This window comes from Chiloscyllium punctatum, chromosome 30 (assembly GCF_047496795.1).
Source record: "Chiloscyllium punctatum isolate Juve2018m chromosome 30, sChiPun1.3, whole genome shotgun sequence".
NCBI lineage: Eukaryota > Metazoa > Chordata > Chondrichthyes > Orectolobiformes > Hemiscylliidae > Chiloscyllium > Chiloscyllium punctatum.
The window spans coordinates 20,726,032-20,740,723 of NC_092768.1; the positions used below are offsets into that span (position 1 = coordinate 20,726,032).

Sequence of the window (14,692 nt, forward strand, 5' to 3'; positions counted from 1 at the left end):
TCAGAAATTAAACTTTTTCCTAGACTATGCCACAAATTCCAAATACGGTGATGCACTTCAAGTTGAATCTCTGATCTGTGTGGAGTATCATATCACGCAGCTTGTTGTAAAACTCAACTGTCAAACTTAGTCCACGTCAAATATCTTTTGAACAAAATGTTTTAAGAGAACACATCTATTTTTGATCAAATATAAATTGGAAGATAATTTCAAGCTCTCTCATAAGGTGGCAGAACCAAAGCCTTTGAATATTTTTAAGGTAGAAGTGGGTAGATTCTTGATAAGCAAGAGTGAAATATTATTGGGTTAAAGGCACGCATGTAGAATAACCAGGTCAGCCATGGTTATATTGAATGGTGGAATAGGTTCAAAGGGCCAATTTGCCCATTCCTGTTTTGAATTTTTATGTTCAGCTTTAACTTGATTGTCTAAGCAAGAACCCCACATGATTGGTCAGAACATTGATACTGATTGGATAAAAATCATTTTCCATTGACTTCAGTGGAGAGTAAAATTGGGCGGAGTGTAAAGCTACATATGCTTGATCTCATAAAATACCCGACCGGCAAGTGATGTTAAAAGCACTCCACTAAATGTATTTGTCTCAGAACAGCTGACATGTCAAGTTGCTGAGGATATGAAAGTGTTACAGAACAGCAATATCAGTATAATATCACAAATTTCTTTCATGGGTCCATTTTTTTTAAATTGAGAAATTAAGGTGAAGTGGTCTAGTTAATTCAAAAAGACATTGGATGATTATTTGGACACTTCTGATGTGTAGGGACATTCGATAATAGAGCCGGTACAGGCATTATTGGTCAAATGGCCTCCTCCTGCACCATCATGATTTTGTGATTCACCAATTTAAGGTTTTCACAAATGGCTGGATTGTCACCTAAACCCTTTTGTTTGGAAGAACAGCCTCAGTCATTTCTAATAAGTATTGTATTTAAGATTCAAATATTAGGACATGAAGAAGTAAGTTTTAAGGAACATCTACATGAAGAGAGAGAAATGGATTCTTTGGAGGAAATTTCAGAGCTTGAGACCTAGACATCTGAAGGTATAAATTGCAGGGTAAATTAAGTTAGGAATATGCGAGATACTGGAGCTGGAAGAGGACAGAGTTCTGAGGTTTTGTCCTATTTAGAGTGTTTTGACTCAGTCTTGGATAGGCCAGCAGACTGGTAGGTAGTGCAAACTGTGTAACAGTGGCTGTTGGTCTTTCAGGTATTTTATCTGGCAGTATGGTGTTGTCTCTTCTCAACTTTTCACCTCTACCTGGACCAATACGTGAAGGGCTTTTTCTGGGCTTTCTGCCTTCTAATCAGCACCATCTCTGTGCTTCTGACCACCATCCTCCTCCTCCTCCTGCATCGACACAATCAAAAGGTATGAAAGAGTTTTACATGTCATTTCTTGTGAAACCAGTTAAGCATTGATTCTATCGACCTTTATCTGTACAGGTTCTCATCATTTGACATCTGCAAATGCGATTGTTTTTAAATTTCTCTTTCAAGCTGCGTTCAGTACACTTAGCTAAGATGTAGAATATTAACAGGTCATGTGGGGAATTGTACTAAGCCTTTCATTGAGAAGTGAAGGAACTCAGTGCTGAGGGCAGGACTGTGGCGTGACAGAACATTTGGCACAATGCCTTTAACAACAGGGTAAGGTTTTTTGTCATGTGGTGGCGCATGGAATATACAAACAACCTATAATTTTGTGGCATGTCAGCGCACAGGGGAAATCAGACAACCAATGTGCTTCAAATACAACTTCACAAGCATATGACCCCAGCATATAGTGGTTTCTTTCAGTGATTGTGTCTTGCAGCACAGATGAAGACCAATCCTGCCTTGATTTCGAAAGGACAATAGGAACCGGTGCTTAGCCAAAGATGGAAACCTCACTTTCCCTTCATCACAACCTGGGCTCTTCAGAATCCTCTTAATTTATTCTTCAACATCGGGAGGCCTACCTCCTCAGCTGACCCCACGCTCACCGTGGTGGTGCTCCATGAGAATGTGGAGTCATCAGATTATAATCATTTTAAATAGTGCAGCAGGCTTGAGGGGCCAAGTGGCCACCGCCTACTCCTAGCTCCAATCCTCCAACCCTGGCAACATCCTTGTAAATCTTTTGAACCCTTTCAAGTTTCACAATATCTTTCCAATAGGAAGGAGACCAGAATTGCACGCAATATTCCAACAATGGCCTAACCAATGTCCTGTACAGCTGCAACATGACCTCCCAACTCCTGTCCTCAATACTCTGACCAATAAAAGAACGCATACCAAATGCCTTCTTCACTATCCTGTCCAACTGTGATACCACTTTCAAGGAGCTATGAACCTGCACTCCAAGGTCTCTTTGTTCAGCAACAGTCCCTAGAATCTTATCATTAAGTCCTGCTAAGATTTGCTTTCCCAAAATGCAGCACCTCGCATTTATCTGAATTAAACTCCATCTGCCACTTCTCAGCCCATTGGCCCATCTGGTCAAGATCCTGTTGTAATCTGAGGTAACCATCTTTGCTGTCCACAACACCTCCAATTTTGGGGTCAACTGCAAACTTACTAACTGTACCTGTTACGCTTGCATCCAAATCATTTATGTAAATGATAAAAAGTAGAGGACCCAGCACCGATCCTTGTGGCACTCCACTGGTCACAGGCCTCCAGTCTGAAAAACAACCCTCCACCACTATCCTCTGTCTTCCCCCCACAAGAGGAAACCCATTGCTCCACATCTTGGTAAAGCTGTATAATTAAATAGAGGCAGTTAAGAGAAATCTCTAAACATGAGATGCACTAACTATTTATGGAAGTGACTGTTGCCATTGCATCTAAGAAAACTTTAGCTACTACAATTTTTATGACCTTAAACTCCGAACAATGTGCTTCAGGATCAGTAAGTTCATGGCAGGATGAACCATAAAGGTAGACCATTTTTAATTGTGTAGAATATCAGAGCTTGTCACTACAGATACAGAGGCATGTCATCTGCCACTCTCTTCCAACCAAACTTGTATATTAGGCAATTATAAGTTACACAAGAGTCATGGTAGATCTGCGCAAGAAGACATGTAACATTTTCCTGATTAATCCGACAATGCCTGAAGAGCGGAAGTCAGGATGATGAGTGAAGAAAGATGAGAATATAAGCAGCAAAAGCAAATTTGTTTCCCATCCCTAATTCCTTTGAGAAGTAGGTGGTGACTTCTTAAATTGCTGTAGTCCATGAAGAGTATTCACACCCACAGTGCTGTGAGGAAGGGAGTTACAAGATTTTGATAAAGTAACAGTGAAGGAACAGCAATACAGTTTTAGATGAGGTTTGGATGCAAACTTGCAGGCAGTGTTATTTCCATGCATCTGCTACCCTATGTGGTAGAGGTCATGGGTCAGAAAGGTGTTGTTTTAGAAGCCTCGGTGAGTTGTAAATTGTACACACTGCTGTCACTGTGTATCACTGGTTGGTTGCTGATCAAGAGGACTGCTTCTTCCGAGATGATGTCAAGCTTCTGGCGTATTGTTGGAGCTACCCTCATCCAAGCAAGTGGAGAGTATTCCATTACACTCCTAACTTGTGTCTTGAAAATGCTGGATTAGAGTGGTCCTGGAAAAGCACAGCAGGTCAGGCAGCATCCGAGAAGCAGGAAAATCGATGTTTCGGGCAAAAGCCCTTCATCAGGAATAGAGGCAGGGTGCCTGCAGAGTGGAGAGATAAATGAGAGGGGGGTGGGGGTGGGGAGAAAATAGCATAGAGTATAATAGGTGAATGGGGGTAGGGATGGAGGTGATAGGTCAGAGAGGAGGGTGGGGGAAGGTGGCAAAGAGTACAATGGGTGAATGGGAGTGGGGAAGGTGGAGACAAGTCAGAGGAGGGTGGAGTGGATAGGTGGAAAGGAAGATAGGCAGGTAGGACAGGTCATGGGGACGGTGCTGAGCTGGAAGATTGAAGCTGAGGTGAGGTGAGGGAAGGGGAAATGAGGAAACTGGTGAAATCCACATTGATGCCATGGGGTTGAAGTGTTCCGAGGCAGAAGATGAGGCGTTCTTCCTCCAGGCGTTGGGTGGTAAGGGAGTGGAGGTGGAGGAGGCCCAGGACCTGCATGTCCTCGGCAGAATGGGAGGGAGAGTTGAAATGTTGGGCCATGGGGCGGTGGGGTTGATTGGTGCGGGTGTCCCGGAGATGTTTCCTAAAGCACTCTGCTAGGAGGCGTCCAGTCTCCCAACATAGAGGAGACCGCATCGGGAGCAACGGATACAATAAATGATATTAGTGGATGCGCAGGTAAAACTTTGATGATGTGGAAGGCTCCTTTAGGGCCTTGGATAGAGGTGAGGGAGGAGGTGTGGGCGCAGGTTTTGCAATTCCTGTGGTGGCAGGGGAGGTTGCCAGGACGGGAGGGTGGGTTTTTTGGGGGCATGGACCTGACCAGGTAGTCACGGAGGGAATGGTCTTTGCGGATGTGGGTGGGGAGGGAAATATATCCCTGGTGGTGGGGTCTGTTTGGAGGTGGCGGAAATGTCGTCGGAAGATGTGGTTTATGCGAAGGTTGGTAGGGTGGAAGGTGAGCACCGGGGGGGGGGGTTCTGTCCTTGTTACAGTTGGAGGGGTGGGGTCTGAGGGCGGAGGTGCGGGATGTGGATGAGATGCGTTGGAGGGCATCTTTAACCACGTGGGAAGGCAAACTGTGGTCTCTAAAGAAGGAGGCCATCTGGTGTGTTCTGTGGTGGAACTGGTCCTACTGGGAGCAGATACAGCGGTGGCGGAGAAATTGGGTATACGGGATGGCATTTTTGCAGGAGATAGGATGGGAAGAGGTGTAATCCAGGTAGCTGTGGGAGTTGGTGGGTTTGTAAAAAATGTCACTGTCAAGTTGGTCATCATTAATGGGGATGGAGAGGTCCAGAAAGGGGAGGGGGGTGTCAGAGATGGTCCAGGTAAATTTAAGGTCAGGGTGAAATGTGTTGGTGAAGCTGATGAATTGCTCAACCTCCTCGCGGGAGCACAAGGTGGCGCCAATGCAGTCATCAATGTAGCGGAGGAAGAGGTGGGGAGCGGTGCCGGTGTAATTACGGAAGATCAACTGTTTTACATAGCCAACAAAGAGACAGGCAAAGCTGGGGCCCATACAGGTGCCCATGGCTACCCCTTTGGTCTGGGTAAAAACAAGGACTGCTGATGCTGGAAACCAGATTCTAGGTTAGAGTGGTGCTGGAAAAGCACAGCAGTTCAGGCAGCATCCTGCTCCTTGGATGCTTCCTGAACTGCTGTGCTTTTCCAGCACCACTCTAATCTAGAATCTATCCCTTTGGTCTGGAGGAAGTGGGAGGATTCGAAGGAGAAATTGTTCAGGGTGAGGACTAGTCCAGCCAAACGAATGAGAGTATCGGTGGGAGGGTACTGTTGGGGACGTCAGGAGAGGAAGAAACGGAGGGCTTGGAGGCCCTGGTCATGGTGGATGGAGGTGTAGAGGGATTGGATATCCATGGTGAAGATAAGGCGTTGGGGCCGGGGAAACGGAAGTCTTGGAGGAGGTGGAGGGTGTGGGTGGTGTATCGAACACATGTGGGGAGTTCCTGGACTAGGGGTGAATAGGACAGTGTCGAGGTAGGTAGAGATGAGTTCGGTGGGGCAGGAGCATGCTGAGACAATGGGTCGGCCAGGGTGGTCAGGCTTGTGGATCTTGGGAAGGAGGTAGAATGCTGGATCAGTGTAGAATTAAATCATTCATCACTGATTTCACAGTTTTTAACCTGCTCTTATGGACAAAGGATTTAAATGGTTGTTCCAATTAAAATCCAAGTCAATTGCAGTAGTTAGGATATGGATGGTGTGGGATTCAATGATGGTGATGCCATTGAATTTCAAGGAGATCTGGTTTGACTCTCTTGTTGGAGTTGATCATTGCCTGATTGTTGTGTGTTTTGATTATTATTTCTTATAAGACAAAATTCGAATATGGGTGGCATTTGTCACCCTGACCATATGGTGTTAATAGATGGTGAAAGCAGCAGAGTCATGTGTAGGGGACCTCTGAGTTTGTATATGCCAAGGTTTATCCCTGCAGCTAAGGTGGGCATGTAAAGCAAGTCAGAAAATAAGTGAAGTTCATAAGGAGCAGCAGTGCCAGAAACAGCTTGACTGCCTGCCTGCACAGCCAGGAATGCAGAGACTAAAGGAAAGGAACTTGGTAACTGTACAGAACCTATCAACCTCAGGACATTCCAGAGCACTCCCAGCCAATGGAGTTCCTCTTGAAATATAGTCACTGTTACAATGTACAAAATACAGACGTCATTTGATGCACAGCTCATTTCCAAAAACAGCAATGTGATAATGATCAGATGATCTGATTACTTCTTCAGTGATATTGATGAATATTCCTCTGAGAGAATTCCTCTGCTATTACTTTAAAAATTGAGGCTGTTGGATCTCTTAAACCCACCTCAAGAGGACTTTTGGAGCCTCAGTTTAACATCTCAAGTAAAAGACAGTCCCACTGACACTGCAGCATCAACCTGGATGATGTACCCCAAGACTCTCATGTGAACCCCCTGGCTTTGAATCATTTTGTGCAATACACTGAGCCACGTTTGATATTTAAAAACAATGACAGGGTAGAGGGATTTTGAACAAGCACACGGACAGTAATTTCAACCCTTTTAATTATTGAACAGATTCTGAACATTTGGGTTGAACTCCAAGACCCAGTACTTGTGTACACACGAGACAAATTTATCAGAAAGATTAACTGATGTTAGGCTAGAGTTTCAAATGCTAACAGAGTGGTTCTCTTTTTAAAATGTAACTAAACTCCATTTTACAGATTAATGTGAACACAGATATGCGACTCATCTGGGCCAATGAGAACCTTGTGAAGCACAACATTTTGGTTGGCGTTTTGGATGTAACAAAACATTGCACAAGTATGTTTCATGTATCCTTTCCAGAAACTGGAATGGTTTTTAAAGGCTTTATTTCTAACCCTGTCATGGCGTGAGGGTGCTGAAGGCTTTAGATGTTCAGTTACAGAATGATACTGAGTGAGGGTCTTCTGGAAGGATTAAGGAAGCTGGGTCAGTTCTTCATTGCGCAGGGAAAGCCTACAGGAGGACATTTGCTAGAAGTGTTTAACATCATGGCAAATTTGATGGACTGTTTGAAATAGCACTTTTCAATGGCAAAATATACAGATTTAAGGTAAGTAAGGTCACACCTTTTCCAAATGAATGCCACAGAGCTGTGGAGTTAATAAGCTGGAAAGAATAAACTAAATTGGTGGACCACCTTCCTCTATTGATTTTTACGAATTGTTATGTAGTAGAAGGAGGCCATTCAGCCCATCATGCCCACACCAGTTCTATGACTTTTCTAACTTTTCACCATGTTCCAGCAAACCATTTCAGTACAGTACCTTCTTGAATGTGTCAGTTGAACCTGCCTCCACCATATTTCCAGGCAGTGCTTTCATACCCTACTTGCTGTATGAATAAGATTTTGCTCACATAGCCATTGCATCTTTTGCCCATCATATTAAATGCTTGCCCTCTCTTTCTTTCTTTTTTTTTCTTTTCTACTTTCTCTACCTAGCTACACTGTTCAGCCCACTTATAATTTTGAAAACCTCTATCAAGTGACCTCTCAGCTACTCCCTTTCTAGTGAGAATAGTCCTAACTTCTTAAACCTGCCTTCATAACTGATGTTTCTCATTTCTGGAGTCATTCTTGTAAATTACTTCTGCACAGTCTCCAATACGTTGGCATCTTTCCTATAATGTGGCTCCCAATACTCCAGCTGAAGTCTGACAAGTGTCTAGTACAAGTTTAGAATCGCCTCCTGGCTCTTGTACTCCATGTCTCTATAAATAAAGCTGCAGATACTCTATGCTTTATTTACTGCTTTCTCTACCTGACCTGCCACCTTCAATAATCTGTGCACAAATATACTCGGGTCCTTCTCTCTCGCACCCCAGTTAGAATTGTACCCTTTATTTTTTATCGTCTTTCAATGCCTTCTGACCAAAGTGCATCATCTTACACTTCCCTGGTTTTAAAATTCATCTGGGGGAAAGTGAGGACAGCCGATGCTGGAGATCAGAGTCAAAGAATGTGCTGCTGGAAGAGCACAGCCAGTCAGGCAGCATCCGGGGAGCAGGAAAGTTAGTGCTCCAAACATAATCTCTCCAGCAATTCCTGATGAAGAGCTTATGCCCGATACATTGACCCTCCTACTCCTCGGATGCTGCCTGACCAGCTGTGCTTTTCCAGCACCAGACTTTTTGACTTTAAATTCAGCTGCCACCTATCACTCCAACAATTTGTCAATGGCCTTGCATTTTGTTGGGTGAATTAAGCTCATCAACTAACATGTTCAAGTAAAACCAGTAACAGTTTCCCTTCCTTGACATAGCACCAGCTCTGCTTTGTGTACTTTGATGTTAAGGAGTGTGAGAGGAGACTCGCTTCTCTGCTGGAAGAACGACATCAGACAGGGTCTGGATTTCAGGTAGTGGTGGCTTTCATTCTCTTCTTGCGAATAAAAAACAACTTTTCATTTACTGTGGGAATGATCCTGCTGTTGGTGCCTGCTTCAGGCTGTCAACTGATCTATTTTTTCACCTCCCTTTTCAGCCTTTTGTGTTCACTTCCTGGTTGCTGTTTGTTTAGCAAGTCGGTTCATTTAGCTTCCTGAGCCCAGCAACTGAATCAGCATTTCGTGCGCTTGCCAGAGAATCTGTGCCAATTTTCAGTTATTTTCATTTGGTGGTTTGTTTTGAACAAATGCTGTTTTCTTATTGTCACTTTTGAAACATAATTTTGCATTTAAAGGGGCAAGAGACAATGCATGAGAATCACTGTGGTGGGAGAGTTTACTGAAGGGCAAGTGTACTTAGAAGAAGAATAAGGAGTAATCACACTGAAGTGGTTCAGACAGTTAAAGGATTCCATTGGGTAAGAGAGGGAGAAAAACCTTTCTCTGGTGGGATAAGTCTAGAACAATGGGGCATAATTTTAAAATCAGAGACAAACCATTCAAGGGCGATATCAAGAAGCACTTCTTCACAGAGTTGTGAAAATCCAAAGCCTTCAGCAAAAGGTGGGGCTCCTAGGGACAATTGGATTGTTTTGAGGATCAGTTTTCTTGGGTTAAGGCAGACAAGGATCTGGAGCCAATAATGTCATTGGCAGAACTGACTGGAGCTGAAATGTCTCACTTTCCAAACATCATGTAAATAAGGAACACCTTATCCCTCACCTACTGTGTCCACTTAACTCTTAGATTTTTTTTCAATCAACAGTCCCTTTTGAATCAGAAGCTGGGCCACCTCTGTATTGTCATAGAGACAAATCAATCCAGTCCCCTGACCAACACCAAGGCAGAGTCTGAAGTAACTCCACTATTAGGAAATGATGAGGACAGTCGCCGGAACAGCAATCAACAAACACAGCATGTTTTTAACACACTGACATGCCTTGTGCCTAAAGGCACAGCTCAGGTAATGTGTTTACGTGAATGTATTATCGACCATAGTGTTTTGGTCTCTTGTGTATTGTCACTTTCCTTTGCCCTGCTATTGACATTTGTACCTTAGGCCCTAAGCTCTGAAATTCTCTCTCTAAACCTCTTCACCTCTTGTTTTCTTGCAGTTGCTCCCTAAAGTCTATCTCATTGTCCCAGCTTTTAATCCACTGCAAATCCGACATCCCAATACCTACATCTGTCACTCAGTGTCAGATGACATTGGCTAACATTTCTTGAGATGCTTACCTAAAGGTGTACTCTAAATGCAAGTCTGTGCTGCGAAGTATCAATTTTTCAATGTCTGCACAACGCTCATGCTGACTCACAATAACCCTTACTTAGCACGCAAGCTGAAAGGCTTCAGAGTACTTTTCATGTCCTCTTGCTGTTCTCCTGTGTCTGACCTTCCAGAAATTTGAGCTAATCCAATATTCTGCTATCTGTGCATTAACCTGTACCAAGATGCTCCTTAAAACCTGTTTGATTAAGTTTGGTCTGTTCATGATGTGTTGGTTCATCATCTTGATTTAGGTGTCTCCCTGTCATAGCTTTGCTTCAGAATACCTTAGGACATTTCACTACGTTAAAGGCGTGGTATAAATATAAATTGCTGTTGATCAGCTTCACTAAGAAACAAATGATGTGAAATTACTATATTGTTGTTTGTAGGAAGCTTCTATGTAAATTCACTGCTGCCTTACAAAGAAGAACATCAAAAATAATTTTGAGGTCTTAAGAAGAAAAGTCAACACATTAACTCTGTTTCTTTCTCCACAGTCAGTACCAACACAGATCTGTTGAGTTTCTCTGGCACTTTGTATTTTTTGTTTCTGATCTCCAGCATTCACAGTGCTATGTTTTTAGTTTTTAATTCGTTGCCAGGTTTACATAAGAACTAGGAGGAGGCATTGCGAGCTTGCTCCACCATTAGCTGCTATCATGATTAATCTCATCAGCTGCACTTTCCTGTCCATTCCCCATAACCTTTAACCCATTACTCATTAAAAATGTCTACATTTTCCTTTAGATTTGTTCACACTCCTGTCATCCACCATACCGAAGGGTAGTGAATTCCACTGATTCACCCACTGTTTTAAATCTGCTACCCATTAGCCCAGGTTTAATTTCACTTTTCCAGGCATGCCCACATTGAAGAAGTTGTACTCTTCTGTCCAATGGGATTTCTGTTTTCAGGTGGTTCACCTTTATTGCTTTCTACTTCCTTTCTAGTGATGGATACTGTACGTTAAGTTCCAAAAACACTTGATTGTTTGTGAACCACATGGGGCTGCAATGAGTGTGTTGCCAGTGTAACAAGGCTATTGACTGATTTCATTTTCTAATATGATTTTTTACAAAAAGTTGTTTTCTTTTATTCCAGGAAGTAGCTTATCAGTTGCTGGTTACATACAGTGGACTTTATGTAAAACTACTTGCATCGCGACAGCTTCCTTTCACCAAGTCTTCCATTCATACCAAAGATGCACAAGTTCCCTGCCTTTGTCAGTACATAGCAACTTCAATACTGAACCTGTCAAACTGTGAACTGAAGTAATCAGCTTCATATCTCTATTTTTGCAAACTTTGAACAACTGTCATTCTTTCAGGAAGCAACAATATTAGGCCTTGAACACAAATAGATTTAAATCTGTGACCAGGCTGTGTTTTCTATGACTTTCTAACAGCTTTGTGAAAATAATCAATTGAACAACTGCCTCATCCAATGAGCTTTCTCTCCCATGCCTGCAGGTAGCTTGCTCCAAAACAAAGCACAGGTAGGATTTACACAGCAAATGCACGTCTGCCTGTTTATCACAAAGCTAATGACACATCTATTGGAGAAATCATTCTGAGTCTCAGCATTCCTTCTTTTTTCGTGGGACCTCACACAGTGGATGACTTACCAAAGATTCATGGGCATATTGTTTGCAATTTTCTAATCCCTTGATGCTAATGGTGAAAGGTTTCAGTCAAAATTAAGAGGCATTTTTACAGAATGAAGACAACCTCTTTTCATGAAGGGAACCTTGTTAGCCAAAGCGAACAGTTTGAAAACAATTGGCCAGTTCCAAATGAGTTGGAAGTTGTATTTTTGTTTTTACGCAGTGAGTTATAATCTGGAATGTGTAGCCAGAAAGTACAGCAGACATCGAAACTTTCAAAAATGGTTAGTGTGAATATATTAAAGGGTGAAAATGTTTTGAGATGGGGGAAAATTGAGGAGTCAATTTAACTAAATAGCTCTTTCAAAGAGGCACGGTTGGCATATTGGATTCTCTTATGCTACATGATCTCTTGAACCAACAATTTTCCAATTAGCGAGTTTTGAGAAAATTTGTAGCTCAGGTTGAGGTTTTGGATGTAGGTTTGCTTGCTGAGCTGAAAGGTTAATTTCCAGGCATTTTGTTACCTTACGAGGTAACATCTTCAGTGGACCTCATGCGAAACAACGCTGAAAATTCCTGCTTTCTATTTATATGTTTGCATTTCTTTGGGTTGGTGATGTCATTTCCTGTGGCATCACCTATACTGTGTATTCAAAAAGAATGGATACCCAAAGAACACAGTCTGCTGATTTCTCAGCAACAAACCCAAACAAGCAGACAAAACACGTCCAGAATCCCTAGCCACTCTCCCCTACATCAAAGACATCTCAGAAATGACTGCCAGACTACTCAGACCCCTTGGCATCATGGTAGCCCACAATATACTAAAACAGCAGCTAATGAACTTGAAAGACTCTATACAGACAATGAGCAAAACTAACATCGTTTACAAAATACTGTGTAAGGTCTGTAACAAACACTATGTTGGACAAACAGGCAGAAACCTAGCCACCAGGATACATGAACACCAACTAGCCACAAAAAGACATGACCCTTTCCCACTAGTATCCTCACATACGGATGAGGAAGGACACCACTTCGACTGGGACAATACATCCATCCTAGGACAAACCAAACAAGACATTCACGAGAATACCCAGAAGCATGGCATTCCAACCGGAACTCCATCAACAAACACATCAATTTAGACCCCATCTAGCACCCCCTGAGAAAAGGAACCGGAAGGGACTTCACCATAGGAAATAACATCACCACAGGAAATGACATCACCAACCCAAAGAAAGCCAAACGTATAAATAGAAAGCAGGGATTTTTAGCATTGCTTCACATGAGGTCCATTGAAGATGTTACCTAGTAAGGTAACGAAATGTCTGGAAATGAACCTTTCAGCTCAGTGAGCAAACCTACATCCAATTTTCCACTTGGCCACTCCATTGTATCTGAGCCCCCTGTGTCTGGCACAGGGTTTCAAGTAACTTGGAGATCCACAGATGATATTTGCTGAGTTTATTTAAGTGTGTGAATAAATGCTTTGCCACACCTTAGGTTTTCACAGTGAAAATGAACATTTTTTTTATTTTCAAAGATTTATGAAAAGCTAAGTTTTTTGGTTTAATGTGTCAAAATTATTTAATGATGTGCAAAAAACAAATCACTATTTTAATAGTGAAAGAGGTTGAAGGAGAGTTGGTGTACTTCTGGTAAAGTAGACCCTGGATAACTCTCCCTGCTTTTTAGTCTTAAATAAAAAGCTTTTTTTTTTAAACCAGCGGTGTTCCTTCATATGATTGTCTGAAGACAAGTTGAGTTGTGCCTGTTAATTTATCGATGGCATGTCATAAATTTCAACCACTATGTGGCCAGATGAAAAGGATGTATGAGATTCACGATATTCACCACACAATTGAGTAACTAATTACTCAGGTTGGTCTCTCGCGATCATAAGGTCATGAGTGCGATGACGAGATTAAATCATTTGATCTCTTTTCTGGAAGCACTCAGCACTTAAAGGTGGAATCTTTACCCTGTTCCTTGTGTAACACCTGGGAATGGAGGTGCCACATCCACACTTGACACTGGGTGGTTGTTTGTTCCTTCAGCTGCCTACGAATCAGCATTTTAAATAAAAATATGAATTGCTGTTATCAAACAGTCCATGTTCTGTTCTGGAATGTAAAGGTAGATTTTCCAGTATCAGAGTGTGTCACGCTGCAGGATGATTGACACTGAAAAGCTTCTTTAGATTTTTAAAATATTGTCATTTGTATGGCTCCTTTCACAACGTCAGGATATCTCAAAGCAATGTACAGACAGTGAAATACATTTCTTTCAGTGCAACCACTACTAAGAAGAAATGTGGCCTGTTTGTATACAATCCCAGCTTCTACAAACAGCAATACACTAATGACCAGGTATTCAATTTTGATATAGTAGTATGCACAAGTGTAGGCTGACACTGGATAGAGCTTCCCTGCTCTCTTCCAATAGGCAGTGGAGTTATTTTTGCTCAGCTGATAGATAGGGATGGGCCGGCAGGTTAGAGACCCACCTTAATGGCTTATTCCAAAAGTGGTACTACTGACTGCAGCAGTCCCTGACTGGTGCCTTGGAAGTGTCAGCCCAGATTTTATACAGTACTTGAACCCATGACCTTTGCTATTTACTAAAAACATCTAAAGAATTCTCAAGCTTCTTTCACTCCCCTGCCTACCTCTCCTTCACACTTACTAACACCATATTGTCTTTGCTGGGCATTGGATGTAAATTGGTTAATTGAAAACACAGGTGATTTGGTATGGTTGATATCAGATGAACAATACCACGGGTGATTTGATGGCAAGGGGAAAAGGTTGTTCAGCTGTGTGCTAACACTTCTGGAAATGAACAGATTTCAAGTTAGATTCATTGTGTAGTGGTAGTGTCCCTACCTCTGAGCCAAGGGACCAAGTTCAAGTCCCACTTGCTTCCAGAGATACGTAATAACATCCCTGAACAGATTGTTTTAAAATATCAAGTTTAAACTATTTGAGTCAAAAGGTATCTGTCACAACGTCCAGAGCCAGCTGCAAGACTCCCTGCAATTTTTCAGACTCTTTGCGCTGGCTGTGTCCTCACTGCCTCCCCAAGCCACCCATTAAGATATAGCTTTGACTAAACCTTTCCTTACCTACCTAGATATCTCATCATATGGTTTGGTGTTAAAAATTTTATTCAACGGTGCTGCTGTGAAACACCTGGGACATGTCCATGTTAATGAAGTGGTTTACAAGTTACTTTTCAGCTGTATTTGCACGTTGAAGACAAG

General features: G+C 42.4%; 1 protein-coding gene across 1 annotated transcript in view; it reads left to right on the forward strand.

Annotated features, from left to right (window-relative positions):
* The window catches only part of tmem268 (transmembrane protein 268), a 37,184-nt gene extending 25,229 nt beyond the window's left edge, over positions 1–11,955 (forward strand). Inside the window, exons 6-10 of the mRNA XM_072549967.1 lie at positions 1,234–1,395; positions 6,845–6,955; positions 8,435–8,524; positions 9,318–9,515; positions 10,923–11,955. Of these exons, the coding sequence (XP_072406068.1) occupies positions 1,234–1,395; positions 6,845–6,955; positions 8,435–8,524; positions 9,318–9,515; positions 10,923–11,096 (735 nt within the window). The 3' untranslated portion in view covers positions 11,097–11,955. The remainder of the gene's footprint in view (positions 1–1,233; positions 1,396–6,844; positions 6,956–8,434; positions 8,525–9,317; positions 9,516–10,922) is intronic.
* The last annotated feature ends 2,737 nt before the right edge of the window (positions 11,956–14,692 follow it).